Here is a 20198-nt window from a genome sequence, read left to right as displayed (position 1 = left end):
ATCTTCATCAGACCTCAGATCAGACCCCAATCTTTATCAGACCTCAGATTAGAGCCCCCAATCTTCATCACACCTCAGATCAGACCCTGAATCTTTAGCAGACCTTAGATCAGACTCCAATCTTAATCAGATCCCCCAAATCAGACCCTCAAACTTCATCAGTCCCCCAATTTTCATCAGACCTTAGATCAGACCCTAAATCTTCATCAGACCTCAGATCAGACCCCAATCTTTATTAGACCTCAGATTAGAGCCCCCAATCTTCATCAGATACCCCAAAAAAAAAATCTGACCCCCAATCTTCATCAGACCTCAGACCTTGGGAAATCCAGTTCTCTTCTAGTTGTGCTACACTGTGACCTGACATCGCACCACATCAGGTCATAATATGCACTTATATGTCCTGATCCTGTATGCTGTCAGGAAACAACATGGTCCTTGGAGAAGACCAGGGACTGATGAGTAATACCAGGGCTAGCAACGCTACACTCACCGCTCCCTGTTCCCAAAGTACTAATGAGCACTTCCATAGTGAAATCACTCATTAGTATTCACTTGCACTGCCATTTTCCTCCTCTTTTGGAGGAAATAAAGTGCGTCTTATGGAGGAAAAAATAATGTAACTATATGGAGGACAGAGGTTGCAGTTGCACCTAGACCTGAGAAACCCCGAATGGTCTTAATGCTCCATTTGAAGATAACAATACCATTAGGTCACTTTCACACAGTCAATGTTTGATCAGTGACTATGAGCCAAAACCAGAAGCAGAGCCTACACAGAGATAAGGTATAATGGAAGGTATATACCTGTTCTGTGTTTTTCTCCCACACCTGGTTTTGGCTCAAAAAGCCTTAAAGAGGTTGTGACAGATACAGGTATAGAATATGAAATGGTAATTTCCTGCAGTGGCTTACAGTAGGTAAAGAAGCTCAACATTGTGCTTACCCTTCATAGATACACATACGTTTTATTATTTGAGCAGAGTCTTTCAGCGTAACTATAGAAAAGTTCTCTTTTCTGTCACTTTATTAACATATTGCAGCGTTTTCCAGAAAAGCTGATACAGTACGTCAATTATTCATAAGCGCTGTGCAATAAAAACAGGTCAAACGAGTCGTGTGCAATCATTCTCTTAATGACCTTTTTATGCATTTGCATAATCCTAGCAACAGTATTCATAAATATATGAATGTGCGGAGATAAAGCAATTAAATCTGACAGTTGTTTTAAATTGTTGATTCATCTACAGAAATTTCAGATCACACAACATAAAAGCATGGCAGCACAATCTTAAAGGGCATGTTCACCTTTGAAAACATGTTTTGTTGCTCCTTTGCATCTAAAAGCAGTTAAAGGTTCCAGTTAAAGGAACTGATGTTAGTATGAATGCTCGCTCCTAATAATTGACCCATGTGAAGGTGCCACCGATCACCCAATGATGAGCAAACACTTGTTCATTCCTGATGTTGATACCAAAATCATTGTTTCTGGGCAGCAGATTGTCCTCCATACACAGGGATCTGCTGCTCAGAACAATGATTCTCTATGGGGGCAAGCAATAGCAGGGCAATCACTCGTCCCCATACAGAAAATGAGACAAGTAAATGCTCTTACCTCCTCTGACAAGCAGACGATCATCAAGAACGGACAGTTCATTTTCACTAACTGCCTGCGCACTCGGGCCGTGTAAGTAGGGTAGGCCACTTTATTGCAACTTTATACCAAGGACTATTACCAAGTATTTTATGTCACTTACTAATTTTGTATATCTTTATTAGTGTTGATCGATTCGTGGACTTCGATCCGAATTTCAGGATAAATTCGATTCAACGCAAAGCAGAATTTCCTCGTGCTTTGCGGTAGCGAATCGATTTAACCTGAAATAGTGTAAAAATAAATAAATAAATCATACTTATCTGATCCATTTGCTCTCAACTGGCCACCCTCCGCCATCTTGATTGAAGATCTTGGCCGAAATCCCGTGTGTGGCGATGTATGAAGTGACCACGCCGGCCGGCGTGATGACGTCATTGCAGCCCGCGCAAAAGATTCTGCGACAGACCTTCGATTAAGATGGAGGCGGGCGGCCCATCGTGAGCAAATCGATCAGGAAAGTATAATATACACATCTGCACATAAAAAACTAAAAATAACAAAAAACAAAAATAACAATAAATATTAAAAAGAAAAAACGTACAGTGGCAATACCAAGAGAAGTGTATGTATGATAGATCTGCTGATAACGTAGTGTTAGATAATAGTTATCATCCATACAATTATCGAAACACTGCCACACTGGGTGCCATAATTGTATAATAGTCCTATAAATGTGATTATAGGAATAACACGATTTGTTACTCCCACACAGTTCTATATAGAGATACTGTATCCTTCAAATATAATGACACATTTATATATGTTGGTACATAATTGGTTACATCCACAGAAACTTTGCCTCCTTGTAGGGATAATTGTCTCCTTCAGAGAAAGTTTGACGTCAGTGATAACTGTGAGTCTGTTAGTTAGTTTGCCACATTAGATGCACAAATGTTGCTATCAAATGTCACTTGATTAGTATTGTGTCCATTGTATCTGCAGTTTGCTCAATGGTAATAGTGGAGGTGCTGTATCTCATTAAACAGTGAGAACTACCAGTTAATAGCAACCGCTAGCCGTGGCGTCCCACGTGGTGGTTAATGCCCTCCGATCTCTGTTACCTCCTTCCCACAGCCTACTCGACTCATGTTACCTTCACTCCCAGCAGTGTTCTCCGCAATCCCCAAAGACGGTACCTTGCGCCCCACATGACTCCGTAGGTTGGTGCTTTGAGTCCCACGCAGGGCTGGGACAAGGTCCACCACCAACAGAGGCTGAGCTGCCCAAGTGCGCCCCCCCCCCCCCCCCACCATTTAGATATGTATGTTTGTTATTAATCATCAAGATGTAGAGTGCCTGTCTTAAACATACTCTTATATATCCAATACATTGACAGGGTGAGTCAACTTGACAAGAGCACCATATCTATAAGCAACAAGGGGATAAGCCCCTATATTTTTTCTAGTTTAATTCTTCACAAAGCAGATTTTTTTGTAAAATTTGGCGAAGCAGCTAAATCGAATTTCAAGATCTGGACCATTTTTGACAGTTATTGAAGTCAAGATCCCCCCAATCAGCCTGCCTCATGTCAGGTCCAGACAGCGCTCCTGTGTATAACATGGCTGCAGTTGAATGGGGCATGTGACCAAAAAAAACAAATGTACTGAGGGTCATTTTCTTACATTTTTAAGGGACTACTATGGTGTAAAAAAAAGTCACAAATTATGGAGCATACCACATTTGCACCATAATTTGCAACTTTTCGAGCTTCCCAACACTTTATTAAACTAGCAGGAAAAAGGGATGGGTCTTGGTGGGGACGGGCTTCACATGATCCACTGTATTTACTATAACTTACTCTAGACACTGTCATAAATTATAGCTGAAGTCTACCCCAGCTCCTAGCTGGTGTAGACTTCAGTACCTGGCACACTGACTGCTAGAGATAAGACTAATTTAGGCTACTTTCACACTAGCGTTCGATCGGATGCGTTCTGAACGGATCCGATCATAATAATGCAGACGGAGGCTCCATTCAGAACGGATCCGTCTGCATTATTTTAGCATATAACAGCTAAGTGTGAAAATAGCCTAGTACGGATCCGTCCAGACTTTCAATGTAAAGTCAATGGGGGACGGATCCGCCTGAAGATTGAGCCATATTGTGGCATCTTAAACCGGATCCGTCCCCATTGACTTACATTGTAAGTCTGGACGGATCCGCACGCCTCCGCACGGCCAGGCGGACACCCGAACGCTGCAAGCAGCGTTCAGCTGTCCGCCTGTCCGTGCGGAGGCGAGCGGAGCGGAGGCTGAACGCCGCCAGACTGATGCAGTCTGAGCGGATCCGCTCCATTCAGACTGCATCAGGGCTGGACGGCTGCGTTCGGGTCCGCTCGTGAGCCCCTTCAAACGGAGCTCACGAGCGGACCGACGAACGCTAGTGTGAAAGTAGCCTTAGCATCTACCTCTTCATAAATTAGGCACCTCTCACCCTGGCGAACAGGGGTCAAGACTGCCGTATGGGAATGCCAGTCTTGATAAATGTCACCCACTGTGTTTCAATTGAGGACGCATGATCGATGACATTTTGGCCACATGCCCTTCTTCTTCAGCCATACTTTAGGCTGGAAAGCCATTCAGACCTGACCAAGCAAGGTCTGCAGTAGGGTGGGGGTGGCCACAATGATTGTTAAAATGATTGCTAGAAATAATAGGAGTCCCAGATCATCACTGATAAAGCACCTGAAGATGCGTTACGTTAGAAAGTGTACCTCTGGAGTGTCACACAGCTGTGTCTCCCTCTTCATGATTAAATGTGGCGGTAGACGGAACCAGCAGATCGGGATCAAGGCAACCAAACAATGCCGGACTGAAGCTATACTGGAGAGGTGTCTTACATCTTCTTGCCTTGGCAATGGTACCTCCAATTGCAAGGCTGTTTGATCTCCCGTCATCACATTTCAATTCCAGCAGGAGACACAATCGGGAGAAACTTTAGAGGTGCATTTTAACCATTGCTAAACCCTACAGCTGTCTGAGTAAGGGAGCTTTTTTTAGGGTCTGTAAGTATTTCATTAGAGATATACATTGGGAGAGATTTCCTTATGCATATCTCTGACAGAAGGGTATTTGTAGGCATAGATTGGCATATGTCTACCATTGCCTACAGTTTTTAAAAAAAAAGTATATTTTTTAGCAGTCTCCTACTGTATAGGAAAGTGCAGTCTGCTATACCAACAAACACTTGTCCAGCAAATGAAATCTTATGATACATTTGATGTACATGCTTGGAGTTTCTCCATACGTCACATACAGGTCTTAGCCACAGTGTGCACAGAGCCTAAAAGGGGTTATCCGAGTTATAAATAATTCTTAGAATGTGCCTTATAACATACCACATAATACTTTTGTAATGTACTGTTTTCAGCTATATCAGGTTTCTTCAGGGCTGCTGTGGGTCACGAGACCCCCAACGTCATCCAGCCAGCTCCCTCTGCTGGCGTTTTGTGTACAGGCTTATCCCTACCTTACGGAGTGGCCTGGCTCTGTACACGAAACATCAGAGCCTTGTGTGCCCGCCCCCTCCCTCTGCTTTTGGCCGCTGGCCGGCTCCTGTGAGGGATTGTGCATGCGTGATCCTTACCAATGCTGGCAGCCTTGAGAAAATAGCATCACGCTCATTCACTGGAGTGCCTGCCCCCCCCCCCCCTCCCTCTGAGTCTGGCTGTCGGCTGGCTCCTGTGAGGGATCATGCATGCGTGATCCTTACCAGTGCCGGCAGCCTTGTGAAAAGATTCCCTAGACTGGTGTGTCCGCTCCCTCCCTGTGATCCACCAGTGTGCCTGTTCCACTGCCTCCGTGTCTGGCTGCCGGCCGACTCCTGCGCGATCCTTACCAGTGCCGGCAGCCTTATGAAATTAGCATTGCCCTATTCCACTGGTCATCAGAACCAAAAGCCACCCCCAGGAACAAAACAAAGTACAGCTATACTTATATATTACATATAAAGCTATATCTAAGCTATACCTAAGCTATATCTAAGATGTACCTAAGCTATATCTAAGCTATACCTAAGCTATATCTAAGCTATATCTAAGCTATACCTAAGCTATATCTAAGCTATATCTAAGCTATATCTAAGCTATACCTAAGCTATACCTAAGCTATATCTAAGCTATATCTAAGCTATCTCTAAGCTATACCTAAGCTATATCTAAGCTATATTTAAGCTACAGCTTAGATATAGATTAGAGATAGAGATAGATAGATCTATATATATATCATCTCTCTATATATATATATATATATATATATATATGTGGGAATATATACAGTACAGAGCAAAAGTTTGGACACAACTTCTCATTCAAAGAGTTTTCTTTATTTTCATGACTATGAAAATTGTAGATTCACACTTGTGAGACAGTGACAGGTCTCACTCAGGTTAGAGGCAAGGAAGGGGTGGATAGTTCGGTCCACACCCCTGTTCCACCACAGGTGAGAGAAGCTGGAGGTAATCAGCCTAGCACAAAGCACCTCCCAGAGTGTCAGAAAGGGGGTAGTGTGTTACCTGTGGACAGAGGCCTGGAGGCTCTGTCTGTGTGATCTCAGCTGGGCAAGGCTGAGGGACCACAAGGCTGTGAGATAGCCTGGAGTTGGGGGACACAGCGACGCCTGGGAGGGTCGCAGGGCCATAGTCAGGCAGACTACTGAGCCCCAATCCCCCACAAGAAATACTGAACTGGAGACAGTGGGCGTACTGTGCTCTGTACAGCCAGGAGGCTGGGGGACATTGGCTGACAAAGCCGCATGAGTTCACAGGGTGTGAACTGGGCCCTAGGTGAGTCAGGAAACTTTATGTTTAGTTAGAGCCTGGACGGGCGAGTGTTTATTATTTTGTCATTTTATTGTTGCTGGTGTTGAACAATAAATACACGGTTTGGACCTGAAACTTGGTGTCCTAAAGGCGTATCTGTGAGAATGACCCCCGGAGAAGGGCTAACCCCCCCACACACTGAAGGCATCAAAACTATGAATTAACACATGTGGAATTATATCTATAACAAAAAAAGTGTGAAACAACTTAAAATATGTCATATTCTAGGTTCTTCAAAGTAGACACCTTTTGCTTTGATTACTGCTTTGCACACTCTTGGCATTCTCTTGATGAGCTTCAAGAGGTAGTCACCTGAAATGGTCTTCCAACAGTCTTGAAGGAGTTCCCAGAGTTGCTTAGCACTTGTTGGCCCTTTTGCCTTCACTCTGCGGTCCAGCTCACCCCAATGAGAAGGTGTGTCCAAACTTTTGGTCTGTACTGTACATATATGATATATCTACATCTTTATCTCTCTCTCTCTCTCTCTATATATATATATATATATATATATATAGATAGATAGATAGATAGATAGATAGATCTGCAATGTGACAGGAAGATCTTCTGCCTGTGTGGGCTAGGAGATGATCATGTGACTGTGTTTGTATGCAAGGTTAGGTTGTGCAGTGCAGGGGGCGGGGAAGGGCAGATTATTCACACCCACAAATATTCATGAGGCAGAGCTCAGGCATTGCTGGTACACCCCCCCCACAGCTTTGCTGCAGCATGTAAACAAAGCAAGAATAACAGAACCATGCAAAGGTGTAAGTATGGTTTTTCTCTTAAGAAGTCAAACTTCTATACAGTATATGTATATTTTTCCATAACTCGGTTAACCCCTTTAATCCTCCTCAATATAACCTTGTTGCATATTTGTGGAAACAACAAGCAAATAAAGTGGAGAAATAGATGATTCTATTCAAGAAGTTGTTATTTACCTTTATATACAATCGAAGACCTTGAGAGTTTGTTCAAAAAATTTTATTTCATAAATTGTGTATACAAAAACAACACTAAAACTCCTTTATACGTTTCCTGAACGTGGGCGGTCATCCTAAAACAGAACAAAGCAATAAACTGCATAAAGTCTACAGCTAGATACCATATAATTAAGATACACTAAAATATAAAGAAAAAAACAACATAAAAGGAAATTGCAACATTGTATTTTATTCATCTGTTTACAAAGAACCTTTGGTCTTTTGCTGTTCCCAGAGAATAAGGTAGCAATATCAAGAGCGATATGAATTGCTATTAGCGTGCGGTAGCACAATAGATCAATACTCCCTCGCTTTGTATTTATGGATGTAAGATTGTTATCACAGATTAATTCTGTTCATGTGACTCTAGAGGTTGGAAATTGTATGCAGCCCTTGCAGTTTCACCATAAATAATAGTGTGCCCATAACTAAAACTCAGCTACAGATACAATGCAAATCCCACCTGGTGTGCCGCAATGGTAAATAACTATTGTGTAAAGCTAAAGTCAGTGAATCACTATTGAAAATCTTCTGTAATGTATGCACGTTGCTTCCAGGTCATGAATATAATGATAAATAAATTGTTCCATAGTATTTCTACTAGCGTGTGGGGTTTAAGGGAGAGAAGCAGGAGGGGAAGAAAGCTCAATTATTAGACGGCACCGCTCTTCTTTACAGCGTGTGTCCATAGAGACACATAGCTCTGCGTAGATGCTGTTTGTGCAAAATGGAAACTGAATAGCGATTTGATTTGTTTATATATATTTATATATTGTTGAATATTTTTCATCATTATTTTAAACCATTCAACCTGTTAGAAAGCTACATGATGTAAATGGTAGTGAAGGTAATCTTCTTAGGGCCCTTGCAGACGAGCGTTGGTCACGCTGCGAGTCCATATCGCAGCTCCCGGCCTGAACTCCCAGCGCTGCAGGGGGGGTCACATACCATTATATTGATTTATGATGTTATGTAACCCTTACAGTTCTGGAATGTATTGGATAACACTGGCAGAATGCATTCAGTGTTATCCAATACATTCTAGAACTGTAAGGGTTACATAGCATCATAAATCAATATAATGCTATGTGACCCCCGGCAGCGCTGGGAGTTCAGGCCGGGAGCTGCGATGTGGACTCGCAGCGTGACCAAGGCTCGTCTGCAAGGGCCCTTAGGCTACTTTCTCACTTGCGCTTACATTGTCCGGTATTGAGATCCGTCATAGGATCTCAATACCGGAGAGAAATGCTTCCATTTTGTCCTCATTCATTGTCAATGGGGACAAAACGTAACTGAACAGAACGGAAATCCCCAAAAAGCATTCCGTTCCGTTTGGTTGCGTTCCCATACCAGTGATGTTTTCATTCCGTCATGAGAAGCAGAGCAAAACGGTTCCACATTACCCACAATGCAAGTCAATGGGGACGGATCTGTTTCCTCTGACACAATAGAAAATGGATCCGTCCCCCATTGACTTTCAATGGAGTTCAAGACAGATCTGTCATGGCTATGTTAAAGATAATACAACCGGAGCCATTTATAACAGATTCAGATGGTTGTATTATTAATATTATTATTTTATGCACTCATATAGCACTACTATATTCCACAGCGCTTTACAGACATTAGCATCCAACTGTCCCCAATGGGGCTCACAATCTAAGGTCCCTATCAGTATGTCTTTGGAGTGTGGGAGGAAAGCGGAGAACCCGGAGGAAAGCCACGCAAACATGGGGAGAACATACAAACTCAATGCAGATGTTGCACTTGGTCAGATTTGAACCTAGGACCCCAGCGCTGCAAGGCACCAGTGCTAACTGCTAACCACTGAGCCACCGTGCTTTTTGATGAGCCCTGTCGGATTCAGCAAAAACACTAGTGTGAAAGTAGCCTTACCAGTGACTGCAATTGTAAGTTATAACCTCCCTTCTGATCCTCAGCTGTGTCACTCTGACTCTCCAACTAAGTAGGAACAGGTTTCTCAATTCATTCCTTTGAGACTGACATTGAGGCTCCCATAGGAATACATAAAGAAACTGACTTCCTGTCCACATACAGTATAAGATGCTGTGTTATTTGGAAAGTCAGAGTGTTAGTCACATGACACAGCTAAGGATCAGAAGGGAGTGTAACAGCGACCTCTGTGCGGCACTGTTCCCCCACTCATCACTGCGGACCCGGGCGCCATGCTCAGCTGTGATCTCTACTTCCAGCCTCTGTTGCAGCTCTGGACTCTGCCTGTGCGGTTGGTATTACCTATGTCGATTCCGCTCCACAACTTCCATTTAACCTGGACACTGCTTGTACTTGGCTGCTGATGTGGTAGTACGCATCACTCCCTGGGCGGGGCTGAGTCATGTCATGTGATCTCGTTAACCTACCCTGGCTCTCCTGCAGGTATTTAAGTGGCTCAGCCCTTTACCCAGAAGCCTCAGAGTCAAGGTCCTAATCTTGTGCTAAAGAGCTTGCTTACCACTCGTGTTCCTGACTTCATACTTCATTCCTGGACTTCGTTTATTGTCTGGTCCCTGCCTGCTTGCATCGCCTCTCCTATTACCGATCCGGATTGTCTGACCTTGTTTCTGTACCGCCTGCCTTGACCCATTGCTTGTTCTGACTATGTCTCTGCCTTTTCCTCCGGTTCCTGTCTTGTTGCTCCTGGTAACGACCCTGCCTATCTGACCACGTCTCTGTACTGTCGGTACCTTTGCAGGTACCTCCTGGCCTGTCTGGACCAGTTGCCACTGACTGGTTTACACTCTGGAGTAGCCCCTGACAATTACCGACGGTCAAGCCTACCCTCACCATCTGAGGCTCTAGTGAAATCCGGGTAGTTGCTTAGTTACTCCCCTCCAGAGTATTGCTAGTCAGTGGCACAGTGGGTTCACATCTGCTGATCTGTAACAAGGAGGTTATAACTCACAAATACAGACACTGGTGAGAAGATTACCTTCACTGCAATTTACAACATGTACCTAACCTTCCTATTTTTTTGTACCTATGACACTGGCTGACCCGTTACATGGGCATTTGGCAGCTTAAGGCGTCTGTGTTGGTCCCATGTTCACATGTGACCGCATTGCTGAGAAAAATGATGTTTTAATATATGCAAATGAGCCTCTAGGAGCAACGGGGGGGTGTCATTACCCCTAGAGGCTCTGCTCTCTCTGCAACTGCTGTGTCCTCTCCACTTTGACAGGGCCAAGCAGTGTAAACATCATGATGTCTGACCTTAACTTCTCCTAAAGTCAATTAAAGTGGAGAGGGTGCAGCAGTTGCAGAGAAAGTAGAGCCTCTAGGTGTAACAGCAACACCCCCATTGCTCCTAGAGGCTCATTTGCATATATTTAAACATCATATTTCTCGGCAATGTAGGCACATATCAACATGGGACCAACACAGATGTCTTCAGCTGCCAAGTGCACATGTAACAGGTCAGCCAGTGTCATAGGTACAAAAAAAATTAATGTCGCAGCAGCCGTATGGATGGTGCCCAATGCACGGAACAGCTGTGTGAATGAACCCTAAGCCTGTACAGGTTTTCAGATTCTGGATGTGAACATCAATGTTCCCATTCACTGACAGCAAATATAGTATAACAGAAAGTAAAAGACTGCCATATCACATTTAGATGGCACCCACAATATCATGAACTTTTCAACAATCACAGCACATTAAACCACTGATCAAATTGATTTGGTTTTGTGTCTTATTTTCTCTTGATATAAGTACGTGTAGGATTTAGCTGCAAAGTTAGATACAGTCAGCATCATCCTAATCTATGGCAAAGTAGAGTCAGGGTCGTGTTGTACCCTTTCAATGATAAAAAGATAAACTGTAAGTCGATACGAGGTTAAGGATGTCAATAGAAAGAGCAGACCAAGATTTATTAATTCCAAGACCTGCAGAACCAGGGACATTATTAGATGTAGCTGGTCTGGAGGATTTGTTTCCCTTTCCTGTGGATCAAACAGCTCGGCTTAAGCAAAGTTGATGGACAAGTGTCTTATTTTTCAGCTTAAGTTACAATGTAACCATAAGATATAACGAACATTAGGAGAAATCCTATCTTCGCTGTGTCGGGGACATCCATGGGCCATCACAGTCTAGTAGTTTGTCTTTCATCGACAGATTATTGAGTTTTAGATGAGTTACATATTTCAGCCGCGGCACATTCCACATACACAGTAAACTGGTGGAAATGGTGCCGTCCAGATGAGGTCCTTCCAGACTCCTGAAGATAACTATCCCAGCTTAATGATGAGGGTTTAACATTTTAAGAAGTTCTGAAATGTCATTATCGTACACAATCACATAGCTTTTACTCCTCTTCTGAAGCTAATCATAATTCCTAGCCATGGCTCCTTGTCCATCCCAGTCTAAGTCCCTTAGAAGCTTCTCTCATTTGTACTTAAGTATCTACTAATCCTTTATATAACAATTAATGGCACAGAGGAATTTTACAGTATGTCCGGTCAAAAGTCAGACTGGTGACATACCTTGATTGCTGCCTTCGCCTTTGATTTCAGAGCCTTCTTTAGGTCTCTTTGTGTTTCAGTTCCCCCACAATCATCCCCATTCCTTTCCATGACAGGGTCAGTCTGTCTCTAGCAGCATTATCCTGGGACACTTAAAGGGGTTGTCTCACTTCAGCAAATAGTATTTATTATGTGTTCATCAGTGGCGTAACTAGAGTGCTATGGGCCCCATTGAAAACTTTAGATCGAGGCCACCCCCCCCCCCCACGCTGTTCCCGGGCGCACCCGCTGTGTCTGCAATTGTCACACCCCTGGTCCATGATCGCCCAGTAATGCCCCCTATAATGTCTCTCACTGACTAACGTAGGCCTGATGCTGGAGGCCTAGAGACTGGAGAAGTGCAGGTGAGATGAGCGCTCTCACGGGGCCCAGCAGTAAATGAGGGGCCGCATTACAGGTGAGCGCAGTGAGGCCCCTCCCCCCCACCAGTTGCGGTCGGATCCTCTGGGACCGCGATCATTACGCCCCTAGTGTTCATACAAGGCACTTACTAATGTATGGTTATTGTCCATATTGCCTCCTTTGCTGGCTGGATTCATTTTTCCATCACATTATACACTGCTCGTTTCCATGGTTATGATCACCCTGCAATCCATCAGCGATAGGCATGTTTGTACACTATAGGAAAAAGCGCCGGCCTCTATGGTGGCCGGGACCGTGGGAGTGCACATAGGCTAGTGCTTTTTTTTTATAGTGTGCAACCATAACCACCGTTGCTGGATTGCAGGGTGGTCGTAACCATGGAAACAATCAGTGTATAATGTGAATCAAGCCAACACAGGAAGCAATATGGACAAACACATTAATAAGTGTCTTGTATTAACTTTCTCTACATAATAAATGCCATTTTCTGAAGTGAGACAACCCCTTTAAGTTTTAAACCAATTTTATTTGGTGTATATCAATCGGTAATTTTTTACGTTCCCCATATTCTAGTACATCACTTACTGTCTTTTGACTGCCTTTGTTTTACATGTCGTAAGTTTTTCTGGTTTTGTGAATGCATAACAAAATACAATTTTAAAGATGACCTGTCCACGCTGGTGACATGCTTGTTTTAGTCAATGCTCACATCCTCCATAATATAACAATTCTGGAGGATCTTAGAATGTGGTCCCATTGTTATTCCTCCTGTCCGGTATGAATTACCTGTTACAGTCTGACGCTGTCCCATCAGTGCTGCCAGTGTCTGCAGTATAGGGACATGCCCTACTGGCAAGGGGAATGGTCATTCCCAGTAGTGTTGATCGCGAATATTTTAATCGCCAATTTTAATCGCGAATATCGGCACTTTGAGAATTCGCAAAGATGCCGAATATAGTGCTATATATTCGTAATCGTTTTTTTTTTTCATCAGTGACCTCCCTTTCTGCTTGTAGGCCAATGAGAAGGCTGCAATGTCTTTGTCTGAGCTTAGCAACATCCCTAGCAACCAATAGGAAAGTTGCCTACCCCTTACTATATAAGAACCTCCCCAGAAGCCATTTTTTGAAGTTCTGAGAGAGAGAGAGCAGTGACATTGCTGTGCTCTGTGCTTTCATCTGGATCCTATTCCTTATCCAATTACATTAGATAGTTAGTTAGCTCATATATATAATACAGATAGTTAGTGGGAGATAGTCAGTGTAGATTAGATAGTGATATAGTGTAGCTGATAGGTTCCAGTGCAGGGTGTTAGGTAGTGTGATAGGAATTACTGTTTCTCTGCTGTCCATACATACATGCTACAGACATAGTGCTGTGATGTCACAACAATACTCAGTGCACCAATCAGTAATATCTACCCCGACCTGATAAAATGTGAAGTTGCATGTATTGCGCAAAAAATTTGCACATCTTTGGTGCCAATTTGCGCAATCGCGAAAATAATGACTGGAGATCACGAATTCTAGAATTTGCTAATTTATTGCAAATATTATGCAAAAAAATAGCAAAATATTGCGAAAACGAATATTGCCTATGCCGCTCATCACTAATTCCCAGTAGTCTATTTATTCACTCATTTCCAAGAGAAATAATAGAGGAATGGCACATGGGAAAAACCGTTTAACCCCTTAGTGACCACCCATACGTGTTTTTACGGCGGTCACTAAGGGGCCTTAGGCTGGGCTGCCGCGTTTTTACGGCGGCCCGGTCTAAGCGCTGCACAGATCCCCCGTGCAGCGGGGAGCACGGACCCGGCTCTCACATGAGAGCCGGGACCCTGCTCTAACAGCCCGGACCGGCAGAAGTGCCGATCTGGGCTGTTTAACCCTTTACATGCCGGGCGCAACGGCGCCCGCTGCATGTAAAGTGGTGACAGAGGGAGCGGACTCCCTCTGTCTCCCATCAGCACCCCGAAAATGCGATAGCGGGGTGCTGATGTGTTCGGAAGCTTACCTTGCTTCCGATCAGGGCCCCGAGCCTGTGTTCAGTTCTCTCCAGCAGGCTGTGCCTCTCTGGCGCAGCCTGCTGGTCAAGGTTTGAATAGCATTGCTATTGAAATGTAATGCTTTATAGAGATAATGCATTACATTTTAAAAGCAATCAAAATACTGTATATTATAGTCCCCTTGTGGGACTTTTAAGTAGTAAAAAAAATAGAAAAAAATATACATTTATTAAATAAAAAAATTTCCATAAAATAAAAAAATATGCTTTTTTTTTCATTGAAAATACGCTTTTCAATGAAAAAAATGGCAAAAAGTAAATATCCCCCATATGTTTGGTATTGCCGCGTCCGTAACGACCCGGACTACATAAATAATACATAAATTATCCCCTATGGTGAATGCCGTAAAAAATAAAAATAAAAAAAAGACAGAATTTCTAATTTATTCTTAGTTTCCACCGAAAAAAAACGTAATAACAAGCGATCAAAAAGCGCCATTTACTCCAAAATGATACCAATGAAAAATAAAAGTTGTCCCTCAAAAATCAAGCCCTCACACAACTCCATAGAAAAAGAAAAAAAAAAGTTATGGATCTTGTGAAGTGGCAATGCAAAATAATTTTTTTGGTTAATAAAAGGGGTTTTATTGGAAAAAAAAGTAGTAAAACGTAAAGAAAATTATAAGTATTTAGTATCACTGTAATCGTACTGACCCAGAGAATAAAGATATTATGTTATTTGTACCGAAAAATGAACGCCGTAAAATTTATAACGTAAAAACACAGTGGCAGTATTGCTATTTTCCCCCATCTCCCTCCCAGAAAGAGTTAATAAAAGTTAATCAAAAAGTTATGTGTACCCTAAAATGGTGCCATTAAAAACTACTGTCCCGTAAAAAACAAGCCCTCATAAAGCTATATAGACGAAAAAATAAAGTTATAGCTCTTGGAACGAGACCATGAAAAAAGGAAGAAAAACGCTTGGTCATAAAGGCCCAAACAGGCTTGGTCACTAAGGGGTTAAAGGGGTTTTCTGGGATTTTAATATTGATGACCAATCCTATATTCACATGTATAGGAAGCTGCCGACCCATTAAAATGAATGGGACGGCTTGCCGCTGCGATGTCGATGGCGAGCAGGCAAACAATGAAGGGAAGGCTGCACTCGCACGGAGCACAGGCTTCTCTTCAACCAGCTGATTGGCTGCAGTGCCGGGTGTCGGACCCTCACCGAACTCATATTAATGACCTATCCTCAGGATCTGGGAAAACCCGTTTAACTCAATTTACTTTTGAAATAAACATAAGTGTCCTGTTATCTTTGTATCTAAACTATTTTGTCTTTTTTTTCTGCATTACAGTGTGAACAATGAATTTACGGAAATGACAACAGAACGAGATCGAATTAACAGGGGATTTTAGACCATTTTCTTCTGTATTTTAAAAATGTCTCTCAACTGATGTGTTCCACCTGTTGGACAAGAAAATGATCAAGGCACCAGGGAGACACTTCATATGAAGCATCGTCTAGAAGACTGCAGAAGCTATGGCCTCGAAGGTGTCATGTTTGTACATTCTGACAGTGGTGTGTTGGGCCAGCGCTCTTTGGTACTTAAGTGTCACCCGTCCGACATCCAATTACACAGGTTACCGGCTGAACAAGATAGTCATATCTCAAAAAAACATTTCCTTTGGCAACATTAGAACTCGACCTATAAACCCTCATTCCTTTGAATTTGTGATTAATGAACCCGAAAAATGTGAAAATAACGGGAGTCCTTTTCTGGTCATTCTGATAAGCACAACCCATAAAGAGTTTGATGCAAGGCAAGCCATTCGCGAAACTTGGGGCAATGAAAGCAACTTCAAGGGGATTAAAATTGTTACACTTTTCCTTCTTGGCAAAAATGCCGACCCTGTTTTGAATCAGATGGTGGAGCAAGAGAGTCAAATATTTCATGATATCGTTGTAGAAGACTTTATAGACTCCTATCATAACTTGACTCTCAAAACCATGATGGGCATGAGATGGGTGGCCACCTTCTGCTCCAAGGCAAAATATGTCATGAAAACGGATAGCGATATTTTTGTAAATATGGACAACCTGATATACAAACTACTGAAACCAACCACCAAACCTAGAAGGAGATACTTCACCGGTTACGTCATCAACGGAGGACCTATAAGGGATGTCCGCAGCAAATGGTATATGCCGAGAGACTTGTACCCAGAAAGCAACTACCCACCATTTTGTTCGGGAACTGGATATATATTCTCTGCTGATGTGGCAGAGCTCATTTATAAAACTTCCCTCCATACAAGACTTTTACACCTGGAGGACGTGTATGTTGGCTTATGCTTACGAAAACTGGGTATACACCCATTTCAAAACAGTGGTTTTAATCACTGGAAAATGGCCTACAGCCTGTGTCGCTACCGTAGGGTCATTACAGTACATCAGATTGGCCCTGAGGAAATGCACAGGATTTGGAATGACATGTCAAGCAAAAAGCATCTGCGTTGTTAAATTTTTTTAGAGTGTTGTTTATTGTTACCAGGACACTTGAGTAAAGGCCGGTTGCAAAAAATAAATAGATAACAAAATAAATAAAAAACACAAAAAGTAACTTTTATACAACTTTTTCACTTTTGCTGGCCAATAGAGACTTTGAGACACCGGTTTCTCATCAAATGTTAAAAAAATATATATACTTTGTGGATAGTTCTTTCTCTGATGACTTGAAAATACAATCTGGATTCCACACAACATCACGATCCGAGTATCATTTCAAGGCGTGCACTATCATCAAGTATTCGGAATTTAACTTTTATGTAGCCATTGGTGTCCCCGTGTGACACTGAAAATATTTTTTTACTGGACATATGTGACCGTCCAGAGAATGTTCAATATGCTTAGCTCAGAATCGAAATATGTGGAGATACATTGTGCTATTGTACTTTTAACTGTTTTTCCAATTCTGTATGCAGCATTTTAGAAAAATAGACCTTAAAGGAGTTATCCCATGATAAATGTAAAAAAATGAACAACCTCTTTCTAACAAAGCTATAACTGGCCCTGTACCTCACATGGATCCAGAGATCGATCTCCCCATTCATTGCTTCAATTGCTCTGCTAGGTTTATTTTAACCTGGCAGCTCAGGGTGGCGTGTCCTTTCTGAGAGGGCAGCTGCAGCTGGTGGCAGGTGAAGGATGGAATTGAGCATGTGCTTCCATCTCAGGGAGCAGGACAGAGAAATTAGAAAAAAGAGCAAACAGCAGATGGCGCTATACAAATAGATTTATTTGAATAACTCAAAATCTATAATGCATTTTTAATTCCATGCTATTACAAAAGTATTCAAATCCAGGTGCTGGTTTGAAAACTGTAGAATATTTTTCGTGGGACAACCCCTTTAAAATATTATATTCTCCCCTAATACACAATAGTGCTAACGAATGCATCAAGAAATACTATAGTATTACATATAAGTTGTACTGTATATGTTTCAAGGGCATAAACAAAAAACATCAAGTCCCCAAACTCAGAACTTTACCATTTCTTTATAATATGTATTTAGAAGGTTAACATCAGTGTTTTTCACCCTCGGCCAAACCGACCATGCATGTCTATGGTGAGTTCATTGGGAATAGCAGTTTGGCAAAATGCTATTGAACATATATGACCACATGTATGAGGTCTCTGTGGAAATCTTTTATTGCTTCGTTGATGGCTCAGTCAAAAAAAAAAAGGGCAACATGCTGGAGACCGAACCCATTATAAGTAAAGGGGTCGCTCAATCACAGCTCTTCATATTTTTTGTTTTTCTGCTCCTATGAAGGAGTGAAACAGACATTTTAAAAGAAATATGAACAAGTCTTACTTTACATAAAGGGCATAATAACCAATATATAAAGCAAATCAAATACAATAGATTTGCATTTGAAAGTGCACGGCAGATTTATTATTATTTTTTACAAATAACTAATATTTTGTTTCTAAAGTATCCCCATAGCATAGCTACTATAGCACGTCTAAGCCATGTAAAACAATTGTATCTCTAATATCTCTCTTAATTCTAAGTGGCAAATATCAAAATACTGTATTTTATTACAAGCAAATACTTGCAAATTTACACATATTTTTCAACAGTATTAATACCATTGGTAAAGTGGACATGCACATGACTCCTTTCTCCTTAGATTTATACTTTGCTCAAATGTAGGAACAGTGGGGGACATTGTATCATATCATATGCCAGTCTTGATCTCCCTGCGCTGAAGTAAGATGCGCCTAATTTATTAAAAGGCATATGACTCTTAATAAATTAGTCGTATCTCTAGCACTCTGTGGACTAGAAATTCAAGGAGACTTAAAGGGGTTATCCCATGAATAATGTAAAAAATCTGACATCATATAATACATGACAATCTCTATTGAAGCTAGAACCTGTCCCTCACATGGATCCAGAGATCTCCCCATTCATTGCTCTTCTAGAGTTATATCAAGCTGATAGCTGAAGGGGAGTGTCTTTTCTGCTGCAGCTCAGGGGGCGTGTCTCAGCTCTCCCTATCACAGCTCAGGGGGGCGTGTCTCAGCTCTCCCTATCACAGCTCAGGTGGCAGTTGAAGGATGAAACTGAGCATGTGCGGCCTTCTCAGTGAGCAGGACAAAGAAATAAGAAAAAGAGCAAAGAGAAGATAGCACTATACAGATACATGTTATGCAAAGTTTTTAGTAACATGCAAATCCAAAAGTAGTTAGATCCAGAAGCCGGTTTGAAAATTGTTGAATATTTTTCATGGGACAATCCCTTTAAGCCAGTTGATGGTGCAAATTAAAGAAAATCAGTTGGGAAGCCTAATCCCATCCCGCTAAGGCCCACTTAGGAAAAGTAACAAGTAGCTGCAAAAGTTGCAAGTTATGGCGCAATTGTGGTGTAAATTTTTTAGAAAAGCTCCCCCAGTGTGTCAGTAAGGATTTGACAATAGTATTGACTGTTCAAGTAAAAAAAAAAAAATGTAAAGGGTTGTCAGCTTTGGACTATTCTTGTTAGAAGGGTCTTCCAAAAATAAGCTGATCACAGAATGTGCCATTGCTGGGATCCCCAGTGTTCAGATGTAATCTGTGGGAGAAGCTGGCAACAAGTGTTCAATTATCCTGCAGTGCCCCCACAGGGCATAGCAAGAATTACATAGTGTTCACTGAAACCAGTGTGCTTTCTTTGTCATATGCTGACCTTCTGAGTCAAGCTATGCTCTCTGCAGTCATTCTCCTAGAATAAGGGTCCTTAATGGGAGACTCTCCTCATTTGACTTAGAATGTACTACCAGAGTAAAGGTGAGTTAATTTTCTAAAAAAAAATGTTGGGTTCTAAATTGACCCCAAAAAATCTGTTTGGGTATAAATTGATTGCTTTAAATGCCTAGAAAATATCTTTCTCTTTTCTCTCCCTCTTCCTAACTCTCTCTCAAAAATGTTTCCTGAATTAAATGTCAAAAATTGTTATCATAATGAATCAGAATATTGGAAAAGATTTGGATCAAATTAAATTTCTCTAGAATCAATTCGCTCAGTTCTATCATCTCTATAATAGAGTACTTAAAAATGTGTTTTTTTACGCATAATCTTAATCATCCATGCAGTAAAATACATGCACAAGGATATCTGGCAGATGGCAGAGAGTATATCACAAATTAAAGCACAGGGCTTAAAAAAGTAACATGCATGGAATTTGAGGCAGCCCTATAAAACAACATGCATGTACACTGGGGAAGACCTAGATATCATGGTGTACCCATCTCAGGATATGATACTTGTTGCCTCCACTCATAT

The 20198-nt window shown here is 41.9% G+C and overlaps 1 protein-coding gene across 1 annotated transcript in view; it reads left to right on the top strand.

Moving 5' to 3' along the window:
• B3GALT1 (beta-1,3-galactosyltransferase 1) overlaps positions 1-18791 on the top strand; it is a 352152-nt gene extending 333361 nt beyond the window's left edge. Inside the window, exon 4 of the mRNA XM_044304313.1 lies at positions 15726-18791. Coding sequence (XP_044160248.1) covers positions 15911-16891 — 981 coding nt within the window. The 5' untranslated portion in view covers positions 15726-15910 and the 3' untranslated portion in view covers positions 16892-18791. The remainder of the gene's footprint in view (positions 1-15725) is intronic.
• The last annotated feature ends 1407 nt before the right edge of the window (positions 18792-20198 follow it).

This window comes from Bufo gargarizans, chromosome 8 (genome assembly GCF_014858855.1).
Source record: "Bufo gargarizans isolate SCDJY-AF-19 chromosome 8, ASM1485885v1, whole genome shotgun sequence".
In the NCBI taxonomy this organism is placed as follows: domain Eukaryota; kingdom Metazoa; phylum Chordata; class Amphibia; order Anura; family Bufonidae; genus Bufo; species Bufo gargarizans.
The sequence above is the reverse complement of the archived record's forward strand: the minus strand, read 5'-3'. Positions and strand labels throughout refer to the sequence as shown.